General features: G+C 47.1%; 5 protein-coding genes and 1 long non-coding RNA gene across 9 annotated transcripts; 5 read left to right on the plus strand and 1 right to left on the minus strand.

Moving 5' to 3' along the window:
* Positions 1-1,757: 1,757 nt before the first annotated feature.
* Positions 1,758-9,728, plus strand: LOC4805389 (triple functional domain protein). 3 transcript variants are annotated; one of them, XM_001361761.5, is made up of 8 exons: positions 1,758-2,076; positions 4,918-6,148; positions 7,693-7,791; positions 7,858-8,155; positions 8,220-8,306; positions 8,381-8,485; positions 8,546-8,680; positions 8,750-9,728. In XM_001361761.5, exons 2-8 carry the CDS (start codon positions 5,337-5,339, stop codon positions 9,251-9,253), a joined length of 2,040 nt encoding a protein of 679 aa, XP_001361798.4. In that variant the 5' UTR covers positions 1,758-2,076; positions 4,918-5,336; the 3' UTR covers positions 9,254-9,728. The 3 variants fall into 3 exon arrangements, with proteins under 3 accessions (XP_001361798.4, XP_033233991.1, XP_033233992.1); XM_033378100.1 differs by having other exon boundaries at positions 1,772-1,792; XM_033378101.1 differs by lacking the exons at positions 1,758-2,076; positions 4,918-6,148 and adding an exon at positions 7,325-7,480.
* On the plus strand, positions 6,481-7,393 carry LOC26532170 (glutamic acid-rich protein-like). The gene is made up of 2 exons (XM_015185128.2): positions 6,481-7,201; positions 7,257-7,393. Exons 1-2 carry the CDS (start codon positions 6,596-6,598, stop codon positions 7,275-7,277), a joined length of 627 nt encoding a protein of 208 aa, XP_015040614.2. The 5' UTR covers positions 6,481-6,595; the 3' UTR covers positions 7,278-7,393.
* Positions 9,729-11,128: 1,400 nt separating the features above from the next.
* LOC4805390 (kalirin) lies at positions 11,129-16,704 on the plus strand. 2 transcript variants are annotated; one of them, XM_001361762.4, is made up of 7 exons: positions 11,129-11,591; positions 12,050-12,184; positions 12,272-12,605; positions 15,608-15,694; positions 15,757-15,861; positions 15,920-16,051; positions 16,116-16,704. In XM_001361762.4, the coding sequence occupies exons 1-7, from the start codon at positions 11,326-11,328 to the stop codon at positions 16,581-16,583; spliced, it is 1,527 nt and encodes a 508-aa protein (XP_001361799.4). In that variant the 5' UTR covers positions 11,129-11,325; the 3' UTR covers positions 16,584-16,704. The 2 variants fall into 2 exon arrangements, with proteins under 2 accessions (XP_001361799.4, XP_033234151.1); XM_033378260.1 differs by lacking the exon at positions 12,050-12,184.
* LOC117183654 (uncharacterized) lies at positions 12,633-15,538 on the plus strand. Its single transcript, XR_004468785.1, has 2 exons — positions 12,633-13,291; positions 15,444-15,538. It is a non-coding gene; the product is annotated as an uncharacterized lncRNA (long non-coding RNA).
* Positions 16,705-19,543: 2,839 nt separating the features above from the next.
* LOC26534008 (uncharacterized) lies at positions 19,544-20,294 on the minus strand. Its single transcript, XM_015185130.2, has 4 exons — positions 20,123-20,294; positions 19,978-20,063; positions 19,768-19,915; positions 19,544-19,706 (listed from the first exon to the last, which is right to left on the minus strand). The coding sequence occupies exons 1-4, from the start codon at positions 20,247-20,249 to the stop codon at positions 19,591-19,593; spliced, it is 477 nt and encodes a 158-aa protein (XP_015040616.2). The 5' UTR covers positions 20,250-20,294; the 3' UTR covers positions 19,544-19,590.
* A 2,759-nt stretch (positions 20,295-23,053) lies between these two features.
* On the plus strand, positions 23,054-23,759 carry LOC6898909 (eIF-2-alpha kinase GCN2-like). Its single transcript, XM_002138842.3, has 2 exons — positions 23,054-23,543; positions 23,653-23,759. Exons 1-2 carry the CDS (start codon positions 23,120-23,122, stop codon positions 23,661-23,663), a joined length of 435 nt encoding a protein of 144 aa, XP_002138878.1. The 5' UTR covers positions 23,054-23,119; the 3' UTR covers positions 23,664-23,759.
* The last annotated feature ends 2,384 nt before the right edge of the window (positions 23,760-26,143 follow it).

Here is a 26,143-nt window from a genome sequence, read left to right on the forward strand (position 1 = left end):
TGTCAACGTGTGGGTGATACGCCAGCCATGACCGTTTTCATAAAAAAAGGCGACCGAATGGATTCAATTGTGCCGTAAGATCTTGAGCACTTTCCGGGCGCCAATGTGGGAGGAGCAGCAATCCAACTCACGCATGTCCGCGGTTTTAACGGCTTCTAAGGGAGCTGATGCTCAACCTGCTTAAATTATATCGATTATATCAAGTGGATTAAATTACTGAGCAATGCAAGCGGATACCGTTCCTATGGCAGTACCAACTGTTCTACCTACTGCAGCAAGGTACACTAACTTTTTTATCATAATATAATCCAAACGAAAAATGGTGTAGAATTTTTGGCCAGAATTTAGAACGTTTTGTTGATCCAAAAATGATTATCCATAAAAAAGATCACCAGTAAAACCATCACCTAATATTAAATGATCAATACACAAGGAATGCCATTTGGTAGAGGGTTAACAGTATTTGACTACCAGCTCATATTTATTATATATGGCCAAAATAATCTCCTAGGTGTCTCTCTCATACATATTTATGTATATTTGGGTTGTACTTTGAGTTCTACCCGAAAATATTTAAGTGTGTGCAATCGCGTGGGACTCCCCCAACCAAGGCAGTGTCGGGGCGGACTGACTTTTATTTGTGAACTTTTCGTTGAAGTACGTTCGAAAATGTGCAAAGATAAGCAGAAAATAGTAGTCTCTGAAAACTGAACCAAAAGACCAACAAAGAACCCCCCAGAAAGCGTAGACAGGGCTCAAATCGAGCCAAACTCCATGACAAATGGCCAATTGGTGCGACTTTAGTGCGACTGAGACTGTGTACTGCGCCGTGTGTTGGCGTTTTCGATTGGGGAACCTGAGAGCAGCGTGAAAACCCGGCCCGATAAGATACGACAATCATTTCCGATAAGGCAGAAATTTCAAACACGTTGCAAGAGGTGCGAGCGCACAGTCGAGTGAGAAATTAAGAAGAAAGTTGGCGAAACTTAACGGCCAAGCATATGTTCTCTTTGATCGTGAATTATTTTATTGGTATGCCTTGTATTTTACAACGCAGTGAAAACGTTTCCGGGTCGATTCTATAAAGTTATATACTCTTTCGTTATCAGGAGATAGCTCTTCCTGTCTGATTCCATTTTGATGGAATCTAGACCATCTCAGGTGTAAAGGTATCTGCCTGAAACTATCATTGGGAGTTGTCAGGGTTTGATTCATAATTTTCCTGTGAAATAATTGCAACAACGGGCTATAGGAGATGTCTCCACAGGCGCAAATCCCTTCTTTCCAATCCCCTGCGGCCCTGCGGCCCTGCGGGGACTTTGTAGAGCTGCTTGGCCTAGACTAATTTGGAATTTGTGCCGCCTCCACAGCACTGACATTGCACAAATGCAGCAACAACAGAAAAGCGTGCTGCAGTCGGGCCAGGCAGTGGAACAAACTCACATTTTATCACAATAGTTTGCTGTGGAAAATGCGACACAGAATGAACGGAAAGACCGCTAGGCCCCACGAGAGGGAGCGAGAGAGCACAGAGTCTGGGCTGCAATCGCAATCTAAATAATAAAAAGCGAGCCATACAAATTATTATAACTAACTCGCAAAAGCAAACAGTTAAACAGAGAGAGATACAGACAGAAAGAGAGAGAGTGGGGGAGCGAGACCGTGCCAACTGGCAGAGAGAGCAGCCGACGCCGATCAAAAGAGAGTCAGTGCCGCCGCTCGCACACACTGCTCTGCTGCACTGCGAATGTCGGCGACGCGGCCACTCCACAGTGCGAAATCAAATGCACAGGTGAGCGAACGTTCCCCTGTCTGTCGTTTGTCGTTTGTCTTTTTTGCGTTTACCGTTCATCGTTTATCGCTGCGTCAGAGATCGTCGCCGTCTCTGTCTCTGTCTGTCAACCGCGTCAAGAACTGTTACCAGTCGAGCGTGTCAGAGCAGCACCATTGTAAATATTGCGTATACGCCGCGTCTGCTTCGCCGAACCCGTGACCTTAAACTAACACAAAGTATCCGATAGCTCCCCATACATACACGCCATAAACCGACCATAACCGCTTGGAGCCCCTCATCATGTAAGTGTCAAAAACGATTGAATGCGAATACGAAAATGCGGATCTGAGACTCGAACAACGCTATCGAAATACGGGAGCCATACACGCGCTTACAAAAACTGTCTCATTAACACGTGCCCACAAATTATGAAATGTGCAAAATATGAAAATCAAACTGGTATACAAATTATAGTGGAAGAGCTCTCCATTTTTCGATATTACCCATTTGTTTCGCATATTTCTACAAAACTTGTACGAGTACATACATACGAGTATATAATTTGAGATACGTTTATTTGTTTTTTTCTCTGTATGTATATTCTCCCGTGCCATTCCGTATCAGTGGCGAGTTTTTCCCACTTTTAGCTAGTACCGTGTTTGCTTTTTGTTCATTATTTGTATCATTGTTATCGGCTGACTAAACAGCAGTGATCGCACAAAAAAACACCTGGAGAACATTTGCTCTGGTCGTTTGGTTGGCAGAGAGAAATGTACGAGTAATGGTGGGCGAAAGCCCATCATTAAATTGCAGCTCCATTCAAGGTTTCTTTACTCGTACTCTACATTTCCATATCTTTTCAATTGATAAGAATCATTTAGATATCCCACCATTTACGATTATCAAGAAGTGCACCGGATATTCCTGGAAATAGTTCTAAAACTTACGAGTATTCAGAGATTAGGCAAAACGAGATAGAGGTAGAGGTGCGCAGACGTATAGAGAAAAGGCTACTCGACCACCTTGCACTCAAAGCAATCCAATAAACCTTTGTTCAATAAATCATTATATAGTCAATTAACTGTAGAAATGTTCTTCAAATCGGGTACATTGATAAGTGCTAAGCCTCAAGCTACCTACCAGTTTATTCCAGTTGCCCAAATAATCAGCAATCCTATACACCTTTCCAATCAGTTGCGGGCGCTGGGTAGTCAGACTCAGAACACAATGGAACTTGCATGCGACGACACTAAATGCCCAATTAGGCGGCTATAACCAGTTAAGAGATCTATAAATAAGTGTTGAAAAATCCCCTCGACTGCATAAAGAAAAAAATTAACCGATTATGAATGGGAAATAACTCTTTAACCTAGTCCGACTTTGACCTAGTCCTATCAAACTACGTATCCAGTTCTATAAAGTAGAGACCTTTAGAGTGAGTCAGTGAAGATAAGAATAGTCTCGGCCATTGGGCAACAGGTGGAAGTTGTATTACCTGAAGAGAACACACTCTCTGGCACCACTCTGGCACCTGGAAGCGGTTCAATTAAACGAGAGATCGCCATGGTATAACCTCTAGATAACTATTTGCCCTCCGATTAGATTGTTGGCAAGGAGCGATAGGACACTGATGGGCCGACTGTCACTATCTGTTTATCAAAATGGGTCATAAATGATATACATATATGTATGAGTGTGGGCCTCAATCACGGCTGAATGTTATATTTAATGCTGGACACGATTACAATAAAGTGCAATAATTTTGTTTGTCCCAAAAGGGTGGAAGCCGAAAGGTCCGGCTAGTAGCGGAAGAGAACTCAAGTTCAAGAGTGTGATTGGGTGGCGTGAATACCTCATTTTAATTTATCATCATCAGAGCAGGATCTTTTAGGCAGTTCGGTGACGAACTGGGTCAAGCCAGGGCGAAGGTCGATGAGGCTACGCACTTGGGGTAATTGGTTGATTGTCAGGTTCTCGTTATTGGCGAAGGTGAGGGTAATTTTGTTACAGGAGCCAGGCCTGCCTAGAGCTTTGAGCAAGGCGAAAATGTTTTCTATCTTTTTGTCCTCCATTATGACATACAGAAAATTATTTACTCGATACAAAAATTTTTGTTCAAAAATATCGAGAAAAACTACTGTACAACTAGTCTGTCTATTCACTGCGAGTTGTACGAATGGAATGGGAATAGGTGGGTAGAACTGACAATTCCCAGGCAACATTGATGGGGAGAAAAGGGCCAATGTGGAGCCCATTCAAATCCGAGTCGATTCCGGAATTGAAAGATGGCATTTTAGTGACTTTCTTTTGTGGAAGGGAAGGGAACGCCGTACTTCCTCCTATACGCTCGTATCAGCCCGTTCGCTCTTCATTTGCTTTTTGTCGTGCCTCAATTGCGGTTTCAGTCGCTTTGTACTTGTTTTTGCCATTCCATGGCAATAAAGCAACAAAGTCAGCGTCACACATAATTAACTACCAGCCAACAGAATGTGTGACTACGAGACTACGAGTATGCATATAGCGGTCTACCTGTCTTTCTCTTTCCCACTGTCGCTCTGCCGATCTGTCTGTCCGTCTCTGCCACGAACCTCCGACAACTTGACGTCATTTGTCATATAAATATAGATATAAGTAAATCGCTTGTATCTTATAGTTAAACTTTTAGCAAATCTATACATATGCACATGCTTAAAGGCGATTATCGTTTGGATTCAGCGGGACAGCTCTTTTTTGTACAGTTTTTTGTATAATCATACGGTGTATACGCTTCCTGAATGCCTTGTGGGAAAGAAATGATAGTCATAGGTCTGAAATGATTTGCTTTGAGACTGGTACCAGAAGTTCCCCTTCCTTCAGAATGACGAATGATATTTTTTACGTTTGAATGCACAGGATAATTTACACGTTGTGCAACACTAATCGATAAGTCAGCGAAGTGTCGATCGTCTGCTTAACGCCTCGTTAATCCCTTCCCTTCTCATTCTTGATGCGCTCACGTACAGCCCTCGAGTGACTGTTCAGTTTCCCCCCAAGTACATGTACATGTCTAATTGCGAGTTCTTCTCTAGACTCAAATTTGTTATTTATTTAAAATAATTGAGCGATAAATGGCTTTAATTACGAATTTCATTTCCCTTTTGCAGCGCAATAAAGCAACGAAATAAGAATCAAAAGCAAAGGCAAAGGCAAAATCGCGAAACAGACACACAGGAGAGATACGAATACGTATTTCAGCTCGAAAAAAAAACAAGAAAAAAGCCAAAATAAGATAAAAAAAATATATACACTGTCGTTGCGGTGGAAACGATGACAAAAAACAAAAGTAAATAGCCCGTAATAAATGCTGAATTCCGCTGGAGAGTAGCGGGCGAATTCAAATTCACTCACCAAAAAAAAACCCCCCAAGGCTATTAAATTGTGATAATTCCAGCTAAGAGAGTAACAAGTTAAGAGAGTACGTACGGACATAAAGAAATAAAGCAATTACGATAAGTCTTATCAGAGACCCACTGCCGCGCCCGCGCCCTCTCCCGCACCAACCAGGCACCGAAAGAAACCAAAAATGGCCGACCCCGATCTCAGTCCGCTGCCGTTCCGTCGCGAGCGCAATCTCAGCAACCGAAACTTCAACAAGCGCAACTCTCGTCGCCGCATCAGCCAGCAGGCGGCGGAGCAGGAGCGCCACCCCAGTACCAACATGGACGCCGACGGTGCCAGACAACGCGACAGTGCCGTGAGCAGCAGCTCCAGCTCATTCCAGCTCTCCTACTCGGTCAACTCCGATACGGAGAGTGCGTTCCAGCGTCGCTCTCTGCTCAAATTGCGCGAGCCCGAGGTAGAGGTGGAGGGCGAGAGCGCGCCCCAGACACCCATGACACCCACAACGCCAGATCCCGCGTGGCTCGATGTCCGGCAAAAGGTGCAGCGCTTCGAGACGCTGAAGACGACCATTGGATACCTGCGCCAGGAGAGACATAGCCTGAAGTTGCTCGAGAATCGCCGCCGTCCGTCATTCGAGGACCATGCGGGGGAGCATAGGACGCCCCCGGCCACACCACCGCGACGCATCCGCCTTCCTGGTCTGGCCGGCAGTCGGAGCAGCTCCATACCCAGCACTCCCGGCACCACGAATAGCAGCATTAGCGAGGTGCGCTCCGAGGACGAAGTGGACCAGATATCGGACTTTGAAACGGATCCACATGCAACCAGGGAGTACGTACTCGCCGAGAGCGCCTCCGAGGTCTTGCCCAGCCATGCCGTAGATCCCGAAGATGAGTCGAGCAGCCAGCAGGTGCAGCGATCGATCAGCGTCGATCAACCAGCGGCGAGCCACACATTGCCGCTGCAAATGCGCAATGATCAGGACTTTCCAAGGTGAGTGATAAACAGAACTGCGGGGGGCAGAGATGGTTGCACCAGAGAGAGTTTTCTATGTTTCCTTGGCCCTGCCAGACACTGAGGGCCATCTGGGCAGGGCAGCCTTCCACAGTGTTGATTAAGTAGATTTCGCGGTCGTTGAGCTTCCTTTTTGGTGTCAGAATCCAATTATGCGAGTTTAGCCATATAACCGCAGGCATTCAATGCATTCGTGCATCGCCGACGAGGCTTAATTGGCAAAGTGTTAATTAAGTTTTGGAGCACTTTTCGCTAACCGGTTTGCCGCTAGCTGGAAATGCCCGCAAAAGGGGTGCTGCCAACTGGCCTAGCAGCTTGCTGTGGCCGAGAAGTCATTCCAGAGGGTATTTACTTTTGGGAAATGTGTCAAAATTTGTAAAATGTATCTTTGGGAATCGGTTGGCCCAAAGCAGCTGCACCTAGAACATGAATGGTCCAAAGAAGGAGGAGGCGCCACAGGAGCCGGCACGAAGCGAACCCGACCCCACCGAGGGGCAGCATGTGACGGAGGATGGAAAAGAGACTTCGATAACGGTAGAGGAGGTGCAGAAAGTAGACCAGGATCAACAGACGTTGAGGAGGAACGTGTCCATGGCAACGGGGACCAGGGACGATCCATTCCCATCGAGAAGAAAGCACAAAAAGCAAGAAGAGGAGCTGAAGGGGAAGGCGGATGAGTCAGTACCCTTGGCGAAAACCACCTATCCCAACGCCGACGAGGACGCGGACGTGGACGCGGACGAGGACGCGGACGAGGACGCGGACGAGGACGCGGACGACGAGGACGAGAACGCGAATGAGGTGCTTTTAAAGAAAGATGTGTACGAGCGGAGAAGGAGCGAGAAGGAGCTGCCAAACAGTCAGAGAAATTCGCTTGTGAGAACTTCTCAGAAGAGCAATGTGACTATGGCCGATTCTACGTCCACAGAGGATATGGAACCCACACCGAAGAGATTGACAAGTGATTCGTTTTATCAATGGCAAAGGGGGTCCTCAATCTCGATGCCGGTGATGGAGAGCTGTGCGGAGGGGGTCAGTACTTACCATCGAAACAGTCGCCTTGAGACTATTTGCCAGCTTTCGAAAGTTTTTCATGTGTTCTAGCTGACGGGCTTCATAGTGACTGCCCTGGCCATGTTCATGCTCATCATGCTCTCCTGGTTCCTCATCATGCAGCTGGACTTCATGCTGTACTGCGTTACGGCCATTTGGCAGGCATTCGAAAGCGCTCTGGAAATCTTTGACTCTAAAAAGACGATCCTGCGGCATATTTATAAGTCCGACTAGATCCCAGTCTGAGTCATGCCTCATGTAAATATGTTCGCGTACTATCATTCGCTTCTTCAGTTGCATAAGGGTGGGTGGCCACGGGGCGCTTATCAGTAGTCCCTCTGCCGGTGACTCACATAGAAGCTTTGGGGGGTTTATCTGCGTAGCTACCACACTCTGCCGTTGTTGTTTTTGGCTGATAAACATATGTACATGGTAGATAACGAGCACTCAAGACACACAATTCTCCACAGAAACTATCGCTCCACGCCGAGACGAAAGACTGAAATCATTGGGACAACAAATCAGCATCTCGTTGGCAAATTTCACTCGCTCTATCAGCCCAAGGACGAGTGAGTATTGATCGCGAGCCTCTCCCGCGATCTGTTCTTTATATAGCTTTCATTCATGTCTTTCAGGGAGGAGGAAGTGGAAATCGAGCTGCGGGATAAGAGCGACAAGTGCGTGCATCCCATTCTGGAGGAGCTGGTCAAGACGGAGGAGGCTTATGTGAACAATCTGTACACGGGCATCGAGAACTATGGCAACATCTTTCAGCGCAAAGATCTGCCGCAGGGTCTCCGTGGCAAGAAGTACGATCTGTTCGGCAATATCGAACAGATTGCGGAGTTCCATCGCGATGAGTTCTTACCGATGCTGCAGCGCAACAAACGTGATCTGAAGCGGTTGTTCGACGAATTCCTGCAGCTACTGGATGTAGGTTTTGGCCACAGATCTCTCAATCACCGAACTCTCTAACGTATTCCTGTATTTTGTTTAGCAAAACTGCTTCTATGGGTACGTCATCTTCACCATGAACAAGCAGAATTCATTGAAACTCTGTGATCTCTACAAAAACTATTTCACCGTAAGTTGACCATTACTTTCGGAGTGAGTTCGTCTTACCCAATTATCGGATCCCCCCGTTCTTTGCTTCTGCAGAACATACGCCTGGAACGCGACGATAAGCTGGGCATCAATAGCTTCCTGGTGCAGCCCATCCAGCGTATGGCCCGCTATCCCCTCCTCTTGACGCAGTTCATCAATGTGAGTGGAATTCGTCGCGTCACTCCGTGAACTAGATATATCGTTGAATCCCTCTTTTAGACCTTCTTCAAGAACCGCGACATTGTGATGAAGCCGCTCATTGAGTCCTGCTGTCGCCTGGAGAAGCGACTGCGCACCCTGCTGACCACCACAAACGAGTCGGAGATCATTAACGATATTGTGGGCTGCCACGAGGTGAGGATCGTGCTCTCCCGTTCCGCTGGCCCCATCCAATCATATCTAATTGCCGCTCTTTGATTGCAGTTCAATGTCTTCTACCAGGGCAAGTTTCGCAAGGTGAACGAGTTCCAGATCTTCGATTGCAAACAGAAGCGCAGCTACCGGGCCAAGGTCTTCATATTCGACAAGTGCATCATCTACACGGAGATCAAGGGCAAGCAGCTGCTCTTCCACGGTCGCTATCCCTGCGAGCACATTGGCATCTCGGCCAAGACCAAGTCGTTCACGCTCTATTACGAGCGCCGCAAGCAGCAGGAGTGCGAATTCACCGCGGATCCGGCCCAGATCTCGCACTGGCTGGACCTCATACGGGACATGATCAACAACTACGCCAACGAGGAGCGCCAGAAGCTGCATGAGCTATACGGCCGCGAGAACGATCACCTGCATCGGAAGCCGCCCAGCTTCTCGCTCTACCGCGACTCCAACCGCTTCAGCACCGACAGCGGCATCGGCAACATATGGATAATGCCCAAGCCGGACGAGGAGACGGCCAGCAATCGCAGCACTTGGTATGCCAACTCGTAGACAACGCCCCAAAGCCACTGCGGGATATGGCACTTAGCAAACCGATCGGAGCAATATCGGGTTATGGGAGACCGGCAGTTATAGATCGGTGCTCGGTAGAGAGCACCTTCCAGTCCGGACCTGCCGCGGGCAGGGGCAAACTGGGCAATCAGCCAAGCCAAGTTATCATTGAATGTTCTTTCAAATTCGTGTTCGTTTTTGTTGCAAGCCAAATGGAAAACACAAATGGAAAACCGAAACAAAAAACATTTCAAGTTGAAAGCTAAATCACCAAATATTTTGTTCTAAGTTTAGTAGTTTAATTAAATTCGTAATACTATTGATGTCGCAAGGCGACTGTCAGTTTGTTGTCGTTGTTCTCTGGTGCCTAAATAATTAAGATTTGATTATTTTATGTGAATATCGACTATGAATTATGTTTTAGTCAAGCTATAGTGGAAAATTGTATAAATAAAGTGGAACTGAAAGAACAAAATTGTGATATTGTAGATGTCGCTAATCGCTAACTAGAAACAACTTCAAAGACACTCTTCCGACTGATAATCTGCCTATCTCTTGATCAGGTACATTGCTCTTAATTGGGGGAAAATAATTTACACAATATTTTACAAAAATATCAGCAGCTTCCTTCCACTTTCGCAGAGCAGAATCACACGCCTCAGAGTCGTCAAAAAAAAAAACGAATCCATCATGGAAGGTCGGTTGGTCGCACGCCATTGGCTTTGTCATGAGAGTCAGACGTGGGACAGCTGTTGGCCCTACCCCTCCACCCCTCCACCCCGCCATCCCTCCACCATCCAGCTGGCACATCGCTCTTAACAAGATTGTGAATGATACGCCACGCCACACGGCCAACAACTTGTTTCTGGCTGGCACTTGCACCGCCTTGTGACATCACTACGAAAATGTATATAAATAAACAAATGGCGTATATAAATAAAATAAGAATTATAAACAATTATTAGTATTGTTTGCCCCGGGGCGATCTTCATCATTGGGCATGGGGATTGCATGGGCTGCTCATCAAAATCTCCCTGAAATGTTCGCCGTTTATTATATATAAAATTCCTCGCTTTTTTTTGCTGTTGCCTCATCACGGAATTCTTTTGATTTTAATTGGATGGGTAGAGTAGGGGAGTGTGTCTGTCTCGCGTATTGTCTAAAAAATCAATTGTGGCTAATAAACAATAAAAACAATATAACGTGAACAAGTTGATTTGTGAAATTCGCAAATGCAAAACGACATCAGTGACGGCAATATAATAGTCGTTTCCGAATGATCTTTGTGAGATCATCGCCACAAAACTCTCACGGGATCACGATGATGATGATATGATGGGAAACGGTCAGTGCCAGAGAGGAATGCGAAGTATAGAAGGGAAAAGCTGCTAAACCTTTGAGATAGGTCCGAAAACTATTCGAGCTTTGATTTATGGACCCACTTGGAATGTCACCAAAACCCAACCAGTTCGCTCTCTCACTCTCTGCATATCACATCGCAGACCAGCCAACAAAGTTCAAGGGGGAATCAAACTTTATGATTATATGGTATGACATGGTACGGTATGGCTGGTGGCAGTAATTACAGTTATTACGGGGCCATTAACCAAAGCTCCCTAATTGGTATGCAAATATCGAATCGCAGTGGATCAAATCGCATTATTGGGCCGGTCATAAATCCATGATGAAAGCAAAAGTGTTGCAGACCCTGATTTATTTCCATCCATTGTTGGCCGCCGAAGCACTTTTCACAGTTTCGAATGGCTTTCGATGTTTACAAACAAATTCGCGTGCAAAAGAGAACCACAAAGAAAGAGAACGATCAGTCGATGGAGAGTGAGCTTTCGGCCGAAGCTTTTGCCAGCCAGCTTGACGAGCGCTTAGCTCGCCACATTTGATTTTCTCGTGCGATTCGGAACGGACTGGACACGGCGACTACAGAATCGGAATCGGAATCGGACTACGGTGTCGGTGAATCGGACTAGTGTTTTTCGCGTTTTCTTATCGAAATGCATCGAACTCGATTCCTTCGAAGCGAAAGCCCATAAAGAACAGTGCCTAAAATCCTCAGTATGGAGTTGTTCAACTGGTTCGATGTGATATCCGTTGCCCTGACATTCCTCGCGATTGTGATAGTGCAAGTGTTGAATGTCTATTTGCACATACTGGACGATAATACGAGTGGCAAGACAATCGATGTGGTTGACACAGCCCTGGCGAAGGAATGTCGGAGTGAAGAGGCGCCCAGTTCACCCGTTAGTTCGATATTGACGACTCCACCCAAACCCAACAAAAATGGCAAGCTGGAGAAGCAAACAAGTTTGCTGGATAGTGATAGGTAGGTCAAAGCTTATGGTCTCTTTCGGTACCACACCTCTTCATCAGACAGTTGTTCGTTATTTTCGACTGTCCCTACATCTGATTGTATATGTTTGACCTTTGGCATGTGTCCCACTACGACTCTGTGCTTACGTGATAAGATAACGTATGCGTTATTGGGATTTATGACTTTCGGGTTTTGTTTTAAAGCATTTCATGGTAATCATTGTTCGTTGTTGATCCAGACATGACTTGCATGATAAACGTTCATTTGAATCGGATACTCCACATAGCAATCAATAAAGAATTCTATAATTAACGAGGGATGTTGTTTTAAGATTGAACCTTATATCTTTATGGAGGATATGGGTGTGTGGAAGAAGGTTCCCCTAGCTTATCTACGATTCATTATCAGTCCCCATTTGAGTGTTCCCCCATTCACGGCTTCCTGTTCTTGTGCTTCCATTTCTGTTGCAGTGGCATCTCATTGAGCTCCATCTACACCTCAGCAACGACAGCGACCACGGCAGCCGCCAACTCATCTCCAACATACCGAACACACAATGGTTTCCTCTCACACACGCTCAGTTTCGAGACTCTGGGCGATGAGTAGTAAGTACAACCATAACCCCCACACCGGATCCAACCCACTCCCGCTCACAGTCGCCTATAAATAATTCGACCATCCACTTCGAGCAGCCACGAGGACGAGGACACACTGTCGCTGGAGAATCTGTTTCCCTGCGATCAAACCGAAATCTACGCCTCGCGGAAGATCAGCTTCATCATCGACGAGCTCATCCAGACGGAGGTCAACTATGTGAACAATCTGAAGAAGGGTCTGGCCAACTATGGAAACCTGGCGACCGTCGAGGACCTGCCCGAAGGCCTCCGCGGCGAGCAGCGCCAGCAGCTACTCCTGGGCAACGTCTCCGAGATCTTGGAGCTACACGAGAGGGAGATTCTACCGCTGATGTTGCGCAATCAGCGCGATCTGAAGGGTCTCTTTGATGAGTTTGCCGGGCACTTTGAGGTGAGTAGCAACTAAGAAGAGGCACGGCCACGGGCACGGCACTCCCCTGCGTGGGTTGGGCTGGGTCCATTAACCATTAGACTCGTGTCGCTTGCCAAGTAGCCGTTGGACAGGTTCCGACACCCCGATTCGGGCAATCGATCAAAAATTCTTTTGTTTTCCGTAGGCCCTCGAAAGCTAAAAACTCAATTTCAAATATTTATTCAAGACAAAATGTATTAATGTTTATTTTGTTCGTGCTCTTTGGTGGCGACACCTGCGATTGCCATGCCGCTGAGTGACGGTTTCTCGGTTCTACATATGAGTGCCATATACCAAGTTATTTTTTGCACATTGTATTTTTAGAGAGAAACTCGTGAATTAATGCATATTAAGCAGCGTTCAGCGGCCGTTTAGTTGTGGGTTATGCAAATTGCGGTTGCATAAACTCTCTGACAATTTCAATTAACGAAATATTTGAGTTATTTTATTCGTTAATAGGGCTTTTGATTGACACCTCCGGCGTCAAGAATAGATTGTCACGAAGTTGTTGGAGGGCCCAGCTCATTCGTATGCCGTGGTCGTGGTAAAAAGTGAATTAATGAAAAAAACACAAAAGAAACACTTAAGTATAATTATTTACTGAATGACGAATGGGTGGGCTTAGTGAAGTCCCCTGATAAGATTGAAGTAATCGCAGGCACATGGTAATGATAAAGCCAAATAGTACCCAAGAACATTGTCGTTAACGAAAATCAGTTGGAAATTGTTTAAAAACACAAAACTTTTTTCCCGTCGCTCGGTTCGCCGGCAGCTGACGTCATCGGTTCGCAGTCAAAGTGATCGAAAGAGAGGCAACTACACAGCTTTTTAGCGTCTGTCTGGGGCTTGGGCGGAACACATACATACATACATATGCACGTGGCGAAGCTTTAGATACTCTTGCAGAATCGTTGTCCCTTCTATAAGTTATATAGCTCAGTTATCTATAGCTTGTTGACACTGATAGAGAATATATATAGTATATATATCGTTATTTATGGGGCTTTATGCGAGAGTATGAAAATGTCGAGATATAGCTCAAGAAATCGCAATTGAACCTGAGCTACACTTCTGTAGATCTCGTTAGGCGTATTTCTCTGGTTTTTTTTTTAAAGATTTCTACATGTTCTATGGCCTGGCGGCCATGTGGCGGCGAGGCCGAGTTAAGTGTTGACAACTCAAGCGATCAATTTAAATTGAAATTGTCTGCTGGAATACATGGCAATTCGGACGCAATTCTCTTATGTCATCTGCAAGTTCCGAGAAGCCCCCCCCCCCAAAAAAAAGAGCTGAAAAAAAGCAACTGAAAATCTGCTCCCAAAGCAGGTAACATTCTTTGAGCCACGACAAGCTCCCCGAGGATTTGGCTTAATGCCGAACAGACATGCTAAGCCCCTGGGAGCTGATTTATGCTAAAGAAGAGCCCCCTTTGCACTCCACTCTGTGTTCTTCGTGCCTCTCTTGCCAAACGTTTCTGAGTCACAGGACAAGAGGCAACGAAATCGTTGCTAAATATATAATAAAAATGTACCAAAATTTTGTTTATACTCGGTATAATATTGTGCATACATATTTTCTAAATGTTGCCCCTTCCTCCCGCTCTCCGCTTCCCGCTTCCCGCTTCCTGCTTGTCTTGGCAGCATATTGGATAAACAAAAGAAGACGCGAAAGAGCTTGTTGATAAATATAAAATTTCATTTGTGAAAACCAGAAATTCCCCCTCGAGCAAATTAATGAGGCTTTTCACATATGTATAATTGCCGGATCGATTAGTTCTGACCCGATTTGATTGTGTGGCTGAAGAGGCCTTGTCCGGCCAGACCTGTTGACTCGATATTTGGACACGAGTCCCACTGATGCCAGAGGATGCCGGAGATCTCTCCGTAAATAGCTTGGCCTTCATTTATTAATCGGCTTTAAATGGTCAGAACAGAGCACCAAGTGACAAGCGTGTCGATCTGAGCGATTTCTCTCACCCTCAAATCGAACAAAATCGAATCGAATCCACCACCAACTCAAAATCAATTAAATGTTTTACAACATTCTGATTGCTCTCGAACCGATTTGAGGGGTCTGGCCTGACTCTGATGCAATCGATTTTGAGATCAACATTTGCTGATGTGTGCCACACGAGAGCACATTGTGGGATATCTTCTGCCATCTGCTCTATGGGAAATGCTCATCAAATCGCTTAGCATTTGTGTCAGCTTTATTAGCGTTAGTCCAATCTATTTATAGTGCAGAAATTGTATATTCACGAGACAAATGACTGTGCTCGAGGGGAATGCATCCATCCATCGAAGGGGAGATTGTTCATGCAAAGAAAATTTAGTCAAATGCAAAAATAAATTGTCACCTTGCGCCGCCAGACAATTTGTCCGACTAAGCCAGCCGCATTAGACATTCAAAACAGAGCCCCACTCCTGAGGGACGGAGGGGTGATTACCACCACATCATCTGAGCTCTGGAATCACAGCTCTGATTCGGACTGGTAGGGAGGGCGAGGCTAATGAAATTAAAATGGAAAGGAAATCGTTGGCCAAGCAATTTTCTTTGCAGTTTGCAGTTTGCTTGCTGGCTTCGGTTTGGGCCACAGCATTTGCATGGCATTGGTCCGAGATACCGACAGGAATGCCAAATTTTGGCTCTAGCTTTGCCACGGGTTTCCCCAGCCCCCCCCCCCTCCCCCCCCCCCCCCTCCTCTTCTAGGGGTCTCGGGTTACGTGACTTAAATGCTCAAAAAATTATGATTTAGCCAGCAGGCAGGGAAGTACATACATACATATGTGTACGGCATATACATATACATATCTATAGAGAAACCCGAGCCTCAAGCGAAATGGCAGCGCATGGCCGGCCAAAGCTCAGTAAACACATTTTTAAAAACGATCTGGTGGGGCTGGTACGGCCAAGGTGGGGATTACCTTAGTTTATGTTGGCTTCGCTGTTGTAAACCATTCTGTTCTGATGAATTCTTCCAGAAAAACAACTTCTACTGCTACGTGAGCTTCACCATGGGCAAGAAGTCTTCCATGCAGCTGCGTCAGGATCATCGCGAATGGCTGCAGGTAAGCTTTCGGTACAGATTAAATTTACTGATTACTATTTCTAATATCTGATTACTCTCTAGGCCTATCAAACCACGATAAAAGACAAGCTGGGCATCGATAGCTTCCTTGTGCAGCCCATACAAAGACTGACCAGATATCCATTGCTGTTGCAGCAATTCATATCGGTAAGAGACTGGAATTCTTTATCCAGATCATATAATAATGGATCTTCTTCTGTGGCAGGAATTCTACAAGAGTGGAATCAGCTGCAAGCCCGTGCTGACCGCCGTTTGCAAATTGGAGACGCGTATGCGACGTGCTCTGGATGTGGTCAATCAGGCCGAGGAGATACCCAACATAGATGAGCTGAATGAGGTAACTAATGGATTCCATGGATTCAATTAGACTTCCTCTCTAACGTTTATGCGTCGTTTCATAGCTGGATCTGCTGCAACTGGGAAACTTCCGACGTGCCACAGAGTTCGATGCCCAGCACTTTCCCACGCGCAAGAAATACCGCGCCAAGATCTTCCTCTTCGACCGGTGCCTGGTGTGCACCGAGGTGCGCAAGAAGCGACTCGCCTACCGCCAGCACTACCACTGGGAGCACGTGGAGCTGCAGCGACCGCTGGAACTGACCGCGTCCAATGCCAACAAGATCATCAATCTGCTGGTCAAGCAGCAGGACAAGGACAAGCCGGGCAGCGGTGCCAGTGGCAGTGGCAAGCGGGAGGAGTACTCCTTTGTGGCCGCCGAGGCGTCTGTGGTGAAGCAGTGGCTGCACGCCACCCACAAGATCATCGAAATTGCCCGCAACGAGCACGCGCAACGGAACACCTTCAGCCTGCCCATGGATCTGGTGCTGGGAGTCGGTCTGGCCATCTGGCTGATATGGCAGTACTTGTAGAGATCATCCTGAATCCTGAATCCTGAATCCTCAATCCTGACTCCTATTCCCCATCCACTCACAACTCTAGACCATAGATAAACGTGTATAGGAATAAAACTAAGTTATTTCGTAGCCAATAGACTCCTTCTTTTGTGGGGCCGTGTGTCTTGCGTTGTTTGTCCGAGCATAAAATAAGTGTTTGCTGCAGTTCCTTGACAAATATTCATGATAAATTGCCTTTGCAGTGGCCACTCCCAGGCCCCATCAGAACCCCAGTCCCTTGTCGTGTCGTCGTCCTTGCAGCAGAATGTAAATAGCTTTTCATCTTTTTCGCCACAAAACCACACACAAGGAAGTCCATGCGGTACAAAGTGTGTGTGTGTATATGTGTGTGTGGCAGCCACCGAAAAATGGTTGACAAATCTATTTATTTGGAATTTATGACGGCCCCATGCATGCAAGCTCGTACATGTCAAGTCATGGCTAGGGGGAATCTAATGAACCATAGTCCAGGATCCGACTATGAGCTGCTCAAGATGGTGCAGAGTGTGTGCTAAAAAAGCAACATCATATTGCTGGAAAATTGAGTAAGCTGGCTCGTTCCACTCTCAGTACATGCATTCCGGATTGTTCCTATACAAACGCCGGAAAAGCTAACAGAAATGTCAGAGATATATTTGATATGCAAATATATAAGGTATCTTTGGAAAATATTGGGATTTTGTAAAGTTTAATATGTTTTTTTGGCAATCATGAAATTGATTTAATGCCCTCCTAAAAGTATGCTATAGAAAAATATCGTTAAAGGAATTTTAGAGAATCTTCATATTATATTAAGAAATATTAAGAAACTTTTTTATTTCGCATGAAAGGGGAAATTTATATATCCACCGATTCGCTCGTTTCCAACCACTGTAAGCCGGTTTCCATCAAAAACCAATCATAAACTGTTTCAGACCGGCCACTGATTATCCGGTCAGATGATTGCCAAAATGCATATTTTCGTATGTGGAAGATGTTTCCATAGTGCAGTTCCCAGCCTTCTCCGGAAAAGCTCAAAGGCAAAGTGCAGCAACAAAAATCCACTAATGAAGCTAAGAAGCAGTGGGGTGGTGTGGGGTTGGGTGTCTTGGTGTTCGGCCAGGGGCAGGGGGAGTCTAGCCCCATGTGTTTGTGCTTGAGATGTGACAAAATTTGCACAAAAGCAATTTGTTCCGAGGGCAACGACAAAAAAACACGCGACTCTCTTGACATGTGCTGCGAAGAGGGAGAGGGAGCCCAGGATGGGGGGCACACAGAAGAGTAATGAAGCCAAGGCAGTGGTGAAGAAGAGTGGGAGTGTAAGCCAAAATATCACAAGGTTAGGCACTCCCAGAGATCGCTCTCAGGACAGATAGCCGCGACCATGAAAGCAGGAGAGCAGAAGAGCAGGAGAGAGAGCGAGTGGCAAACAAAGAGGCAGAGCAGAGTGGGAGTGGGGAGTGGGAGTGGGTGGCAGGAGAGTCTATCTCGTCATGATTTGCTGTCTAAGCAAATTTTTGTTGTTCTTTTCCACTTTTTCCACTGCTCCTTCCACATCCGCATCCACGGCTCCTTCCTGAAGGCTTCCTCCCCTTCGCTACGCCTGCCTTTCGCTGTTGCTTTATTATATTATGTCATTTATGCTGGCATGCCGCCATCGCCGTCGTTTGCGCGCTACAGGGACTCTGGCTAAAGGATAATGCCGTGTTCTTGCCAGGCAGCTTAAGTGTATTAATGTCTGTCAAGTAGTTGTCACAGAAGTGACGTGTATGTAAACGATTTGACATTTTTATGAGCCAAAAAGCGCTGCTCTGAAAAATTGCACAGCTTCGAAGAGGAAAGACCCATGGCTGGCAGAGTGGGCGGCGGAGTGGGTGGGGGCTCCCTATGGTGAGTAAATATTTCAATATTTCTGGGCCATTGGCTGTCGGGCGATTCCCTCGTTTTAGCTATGCCCCTCACGTAGTTTGTTCCACATGCTCCACATGTTTTTCCCAACTAAATGCATAATTTCGAACTCGACAAAAAATAAGGAAAAAAATAAGCAAAGACAAGGCACAAACACACACACAAAATTGGGAGGAAAAAAAATAAAAAGAATAGAATTGTAAAATGCCTTGAGGCATAATTTATTTGCATTTTTTTCCCCGTTGGTTCCGAGGCACGTCGCAGCGGGTGGAGAGTGGCAGAGTGGCAGAGTGGCAGAGTGGAAGTGTGGTAGTGGCACATCCCTCCACAACGAGGACGGCACAAATTTGCCAAGTAATTGCACAAATTATTGCACGTAGGCTGGCAACACATGATGGCCGGGCAGCTGGCACCATGAGATAGTCCAACCCCTACCGCCACCGCCCCCGCCAGGCACTGTTCATGCAACATTAAATTAACTTGACATATTCGGAAATGGAACTCACACACACACACAGAGAGAGACACTGGTACAACTGTTGCTAATTCTTGCTTAATATGCCCCACACACAGGGCTCATCTGAGTGCTCCTCATCTTCTCATCTTCCAATCTTCCCATCCTGCCATCCTGCCATCCTGCTGCTCCATTGGGTTTGTGCGTATCCAATTCACGCCTCAATGCCAGTTGTTGTGCGCCCCCCACACACCCCCATCTCCATTCACCCAACAGCACATCCAAATTGTATTGCCATCGCATGTAAATGCAACACTTAGGCACGCATCGGGCACACATCTCACACATCTCCATCGCCATCGCCATCGCCATTCCTATCCCTATTCCTATCCATCCAGCATCTGCAGGGCTCCTCAACGGATTTGCGAATTCGTTTACTTCTTTTCGGTTGCTCAGTGCTTGAAAAAGTTCAAACTTCAGCTGCGAAATGGTACGTGAAACAATGTGCTCTCTTTGGGGACGGTAACGGTAAGGACAAGTATTGTATGCTGCGCTGTGGCACAGTGGAGCCAAGGGCTAGAAAAAAGGTTGGGACTATGGGAAGACAGACGCACTTTATTCGTATCATTATCACCTTAGCGATTATCGAGCATCAACCACTTCAGCAAACTCAATGGATGTGGAACTCACGTGAGGCGGTGGATCCCGGGTATAAATGTAGTACGAGTATATCACCCACAAGAAGTAGGCGTATATAACTAAGAGGGTAATCAGATTCGAGGATATGTATAGTCATGTGATAGTCGTGTGATCTCTTACCAAAGTATACGGGCATAGCAATGTAATGGCCGGTCTCCAAGCCCTCAATCGGGGGGGTCATGGTGGCGAAAATCACACAGTGGACAAGAAAAATTGTTAAACACACACAAATCGTCATGAGGAAGATGGCCACGAGTGCACGTTTTTCCTGGTGAAGAGCAGGGAAGGAGTACCAACAAGGGCAAAAGTGTTAGACGTAAGGATCCTCACATTAAGGAGTCCATATAACAAGATGATGGAGTTGAAGAGCTTCGTGAAATGCAGAAAGGTCACTAGAACGTAGAGGCCACTGTATTCTGGGGGAACAACAACAGCAGTAGCTGTGGAACTAACAAAAATCAGGAGCAGTGCTTACGGATCTGCAAGAAGGATATCCAGGCGAGAGTTAGGGACTCGAGCCAGATGATCCCGGAAATGATATAGCAGCCCCATACTAAATTCACCACGAAACAGCAATGTTTCAACAACAACAGCTTAACCATTTCAATTTGTGAGAGTCGCAAAAGGCTTTCAATGAAATTTGGCGCCAGGATTGCTCTGATCGGCTACCACTGTGGCCATTTTGTGGCACAAATCAAGCAAAACGCCAAATGCCTATGCGAATGTGTGAATTTGCCGACGATGACAACTGATAATAGATCGAATTACGCCCACGCCCACGGCCAGGCCCACGCCCAGGCCCAGGCCCAGGACTATCGGAATCAGACCCGGACTCAGGACACGTTTCACAGACACGGACGCAGCCATAGAGTGGCAGTGAGTAAGAGCAGACCCTTAAGACCCCGGGTTAGGCATAATGCCGCCTGGCGTTAGATAAAAAACAAAGGCATGTAATTTTTGGGGCATGGCCGTAAGCCACAAAACGAGCCGAGCAACGGAAACGGAAACGGCAACGGCAACGCTTGATAATCGCACACAGAATGCAGTGTCATAAGGGAACGAAAGTGGAGTGTGGGTGGGCGAGTGGAGAGGTTAACACGTATGGGATGATGATGCCTGATGGCTGATAATGCGAGGGGTGCGAATCACGTAGGGTTAGGGAAATGCTCTTCCTCTCTCCCTCCCCCTCCCCGTCTGTGTATGTGTATGTGTCTGAGTGCGCGAGGCAGAGCCCATTGATAAATGCTCTCTGTTAAGTGGCATGTTTTGGGTTAAATGCGATGTAAAATGTGCTAACCCCCGGCTCCCCCCCCTATAACCTGTAACCCCTAATGGCATAATAACATTGAAAGGGGGTTGGGTGGCAGCAGCAGCAGCAGCAGCTCCCATCTGAATGACAGTTCAGTTAGCAGTCAAGACAGCAGCAGAAACTCCCGGCACCTTGAAACTGTCAACCTGGCACGCTGACGCATATAAATCGCCCCTCGTTGGCGCACCTGACGCTGTCAACATATGTTCTGCAGTGCGGCAAAATCGGGGAGTGGGAGTGGGAGGGGGATGGGGAATGACTCCTGGGCGGAGGCCGGTGCTGGCGTCTTGTACATACATCTTGCTTACAGGGGGCCAGGCGCCAAATTGAAATTTAAAACGAGAAAACCAATAAAAAACAAGTTACAGACGCCACCGTCGTAGCCGCCACCGCCGCCGACAACGACAACGACTACAGCGGCGGGCGGCAATACAAATTGCAGTGACGACAGCTGAAAGGCCATTCCTATAGCCACCCGAAACCCACCCGAAGCCCAACCAATCCCAAATGCAATTCGCGCCCTGGACCAGCATACAAATGCCTTCCAGCCAAAGGATAATATAATGCACGTTGTGGAAGAATAATGGTTCTGCCAGAAGACAACGTCGCAGTCGTCCAAGGGACTAAGCCGGGATGGCAGACATCCCAAAAATGGAGGCAGAAAGGGCCATGGCAGGGCCCAAACAGGAACCAGCCAGGCCAAGGGCGGACAATAACGATGCCAGCAACGGCAATGACAGGCAATTTTAATAGAATATGGAAGGGCAAAGGTCTGGGGGTCCTGAGGCGGCTAAGACTAACGGAGTGCGTGCCTTTTGCCGCATTGTTGTGCTTGTTGTCCCATCCAGGATATCTTCAATTTACACTTCCAGTCAGCCTATGAATGGAGTTCTTCGAGAAACTCAAAGCCAAAGAATTAACGAGCAAGCAATGCAGTATGGCCCCTTACCCTCAGGAAAACCCTTTAAGTCCTCTACTGACTATCCAAACACCGAGTATAAAAAGGCCAGAACATACGCCTCTATGCGGATTTCTTAGAGAAGTTTTTGAAGATTGATTTTCTGTAAAACCGATGGTAGTTTAATGTCCATAAGAGTCCATGGATGTTCATTTTTCATTATAGTTTCTATATGTTTATGTAGCTCCGGTAGCCTTCTGCAGGGTATTGTCTTATCGCTGAATATGTTCTTGGATAAAGGGGCTCTCAGTCGGGGCTGGCTTCGGTGTTTTTAGGGGTTTGGCACGCTTTTTAGTCGTCACTTCACCAAAGTCCCATGGAGGCTTGTGATCGAAGAGATGATACGCCTCCGCATCCCTTGGAGTCGCCCACAGATCCATAAAGGGGCTCTCAGTCCTGGCTGGCTTCGGTATTGTTGAGGGCTTGGCACGCTTTTTAGTCGTCACTTCACCAAAGTCCCATGGAGGCTTGTGATCGAAGAGATGATATGCCTCCGCATCCCTTGGAGTCGCCCAAAGATCCATAAAGTGGCTCTCAGTCGTGGCTGGCTTCGGTGTTGTTGAGGGCTTAGAACGCTTCCTTGTCGTCATTTCTTCAAAGACGAATTGGGGCTTGTGATCGAAGTAAGCCATCGTATCCCCTGGAGTCGTCCACAGATCCGCATAGTTGCCTGGCTCCTTAACTGATCTTGGATTTATTTTTGTAGTCTTATTTCTTCGGTTTTTAAGATGTCTCTGCTTGCGTTGTGTGTTAATTGGTTGGTGCTGGAACTGAATACGTTTGCTCCTTCCTTTGTTGGTCGTTTGCTTGTGTATCTCCAACATGGGATACCTTCCACACTCGCTGGGAAGGACACAGGGCCCCTGGTACTTGTTAACCCGTCTGTATCCACCGATGCAGTTGCAACGGCCATAGCACAAGACGTCCACACAACGTTGGGGATAACAGGACTTGGGGCAGGGATTGCCACAGGCTACCTGCACCTCGTTCCTGCCGCAGATGGAACTGCCAGAGATAGGGGAATATAGGGGAAGATACAGCCCAAAGATCAGTGCCAGCCGGAACATGGCCAACGCCAACGAGTGCCGGAGAAGCATTGTCGTGGGAGCCCTATCAAATGGCTTTTGTTCTAGCTGTCAGAGCGTGGCTAAAGGTCTTATTCAGTTCAGTTTATACAGTTCTCTCTCCAGTTGGTATTTCAAACCATGAATTCAGAGTCCATTGAGGTGCTAAGCGAGTCGATCCGCAACTCGGAGTTTCATGCCATCGGCCTGCTCGGCTTTCGCACGGTGGTGCTTCAGAGCCAGCCCACCCTCAAGCTGGAAGTCACCGTGCGCTCCTCCAACTATGACCAGGTGGCCACTAAAGATCCTCGCATTGGATGCAAGTTGATCTTCACCTACACCGATATGTATCCCCATCTGTTGCCGAAAATAAGTCTCAAGGCGAAGATGAATTTCCCCGATATGTTCGAGATCAAAATGCAGGAGGAGTTCCGTCGCATAAGGCGGCTGAATCGAGGCACCCAGTTTATCCTTTCGATTGTTACCAGGGCCAAGGACATGATGGACCAGATGGTCAGGAAGCTGAAGCGGAAAATGGAAGCGACCATGGCTGCCGAGGAGCTGGGTAAGGCTCCCCCCCCCCCCCCCCCTGCTAAATCCCCCTAAGTCCCTCTAAATTCCATGTGAATTGAGTGTTCTACAGAGTTCTCTCTCTCTCCCCCACCTGCCCACAGATGTGCTCTAACGACTCTCTATGGCAAGCCCCAAACAAAATTATGGTGTAAGTAAAATTGTAGATTAAGCAAATAAAATTATGTTCATTTGTGGTTGGACCAATTCATTCGCTGTGGCTACCGAATATCATTTGATTAGCCCATTGGACGGCCGTATCAGAATCCAGGTCATGTAGACCACATATAAATCCCGGCAAATTCATGCATGACCCATAAAAGCAGGGGCTGGACTCCACTCTGCCGCAGGGGCATAAACACAGACCTCACACTTCTGGAACATATCTTCTATTTATGACTGCAACGTTTTGGTGGGTCGAATGGGGCGAGTGGGCCGAAGGCTGGTGGCGGGGTATAAAATTTCAACACGCTTACACAAAAATTGCCAATTAAGCGCATTTATGACTGCAACGCAACGGAAATATGTGTGGCATGCAACTAGGCGGTCCCCTGGACTACTTCTCGACTTGGAAACACTGTCTGGGCCCCATAAACATTGTTAATGTGAAGACGTGTGCACTCGGAGGACTCTCTGGATTATTAAGAAACAATGAAGCCCGGTCCAGGGTCGCAGTCGGAGATGGAGACGGAGACGGAGAAGGACGCCGCTAGAAGCCATAAAAGCGGACACATAATTCCGGGTTTATGGGTGGAACTTAAAACCGGAAACTAAATAGTTGACACCGCGCGGACACTGGCCACAACGGGGATCAGCATTAACATGTACTTTCCATCCATTCCCTGCCCCAGCAAATGTCATTCGGGATTTGGGGATGGTGATGGGGATGGGTTTCCTCGTAAAGCGCACCAATGACGAAAACATAATTTGTAATTTGAATTTGTTTCGTGTTCAAGCATAAGCAATGAGCTCCAGACAAGAGGGGGAGGGGGACGCTGAAGGACAGTCATTCGACCTCTGCCGAGGTTCTGCCATATCAGGAATTCAATTCGCGTCTGCTGTTTTGCCCTGCAAAACACGGGGATTTATGGCGGCCAGCAGTTCCTTGACCCTTGGCCATCCTGTTCCGAAATGAGCAACAATTAATTGAGAAATGAATAAACGCCCCCGTCCAGGAAAGGGGAACATATCGACCGTTATGGGCTGGGGCTTGCCAGGATATCCAGCTTTAAAGCCTTTACCAACGGAATAGGGGTTATGGGATATTGGGTGTATGATTTGGGACTTGTTCCATGGCTGATTTATGCGCTTATCACGCAGGCGACGCCGCTTTTATGTCCTTGTCGGTGCTGTCTGTCGCCCATAAATGTCCTGCATGCCCTGCCCTGACTGTGTCCTATCTGTGCGTCCTGCCATTGACAGTGCACACAAATTTGCCATTTTAATGCTCCTTGGGCTCTGGCTCCCCTCTACCGGCTACCGGATAGCGCTTTTCAATTTCTGCCATATACCCGCTCGTACCTGCGATGGCTTAGGCTCATCCTGGTCGTCGCCGTCGTCGTTGTCGTTGTCGTCCTTCGACGTGGTCCTGTGGCGTGACAGTTTTTCATTACGCACAAATCCTTCGGGCATACACAGTCACATTAAAAAGGGATGTGGACTTAAAGTTTGCTTACCCCACCCGAAAAAAAACAGAAAAAAAGCAGAAGAGACTATCGAAAGGAGGAGGAGGAGGAGGAGGAGGAGGAGGAGGAGGAGGAGGAGGACTCAGACACCCTTCTCAGCTTTGGCCTGAAATTAGGAATTTCATAAGAATCCCTATGCTTATCGCACAGCTTTAACATGTCTGCCGCCTGTTCTGTGGGGTCCTGTGAGTGCATGTCCTTTGAACTGCGACACTTTGAAAGTGACATTATGCAAGTTGGAGCAACGGAGCGCCGCTGCAGCTATCTAAATTACCCAGAGACATCCGGCATGGCATGGCAGGACGTTCTTATATGCTTAAGGATCAACAGGAAACGCCCCAAGGAGTCTGACTAGCTTCCCCCGCCCCTCCCCCAGCCACTCCTCCCGTCCTCTGGCTGGCTGTTCGATGTGTTGCAACGTGTACTATTTTTTTTTTTGGGCAACAAATTTCATTTGCACTGCTCCGCAGGAAGGATATGTGAACATGCCAAAGCCGGTATCCCAGAAAATGGACCTGCGAGCGATGGCGTGCTTTGGCACGCGCATAAAAGATAAGTTAATGCATCGCAGACGCCTCCTGCCTGACTGCCCAATTAATGATTCCTCTCCTGGCTGTGACTGGGGCACGTGTTAACATTCGGCCAAGTGTTGCACACACACGCACTGAATTTCGGGGCACTTCAGGAGTGCCATCCGTCAGTCAAGGCCAAAAGTCACGTATTGCTGCGTGAGGTGCGAAGGCTCCTTTTATTTTTCGTGCCATTCTGCGCCAGCGGGAGTACAAATATGTTTGTGCACGTAATTGCAGGACGCCCAGAAAGGATGTGGGAGAGAGAGCCAGGACCAAGTTCATATATTTATAATCTATAGCCACACAGATCTACTGGCCAAGCCGGGCGCGTCCTTCGG

This window comes from Drosophila pseudoobscura, chromosome 3 (genome assembly GCF_009870125.1).
Source record: "Drosophila pseudoobscura strain MV-25-SWS-2005 chromosome 3, UCI_Dpse_MV25, whole genome shotgun sequence".
NCBI lineage: Eukaryota > Metazoa > Arthropoda > Insecta > Diptera > Drosophilidae > Drosophila > Drosophila pseudoobscura.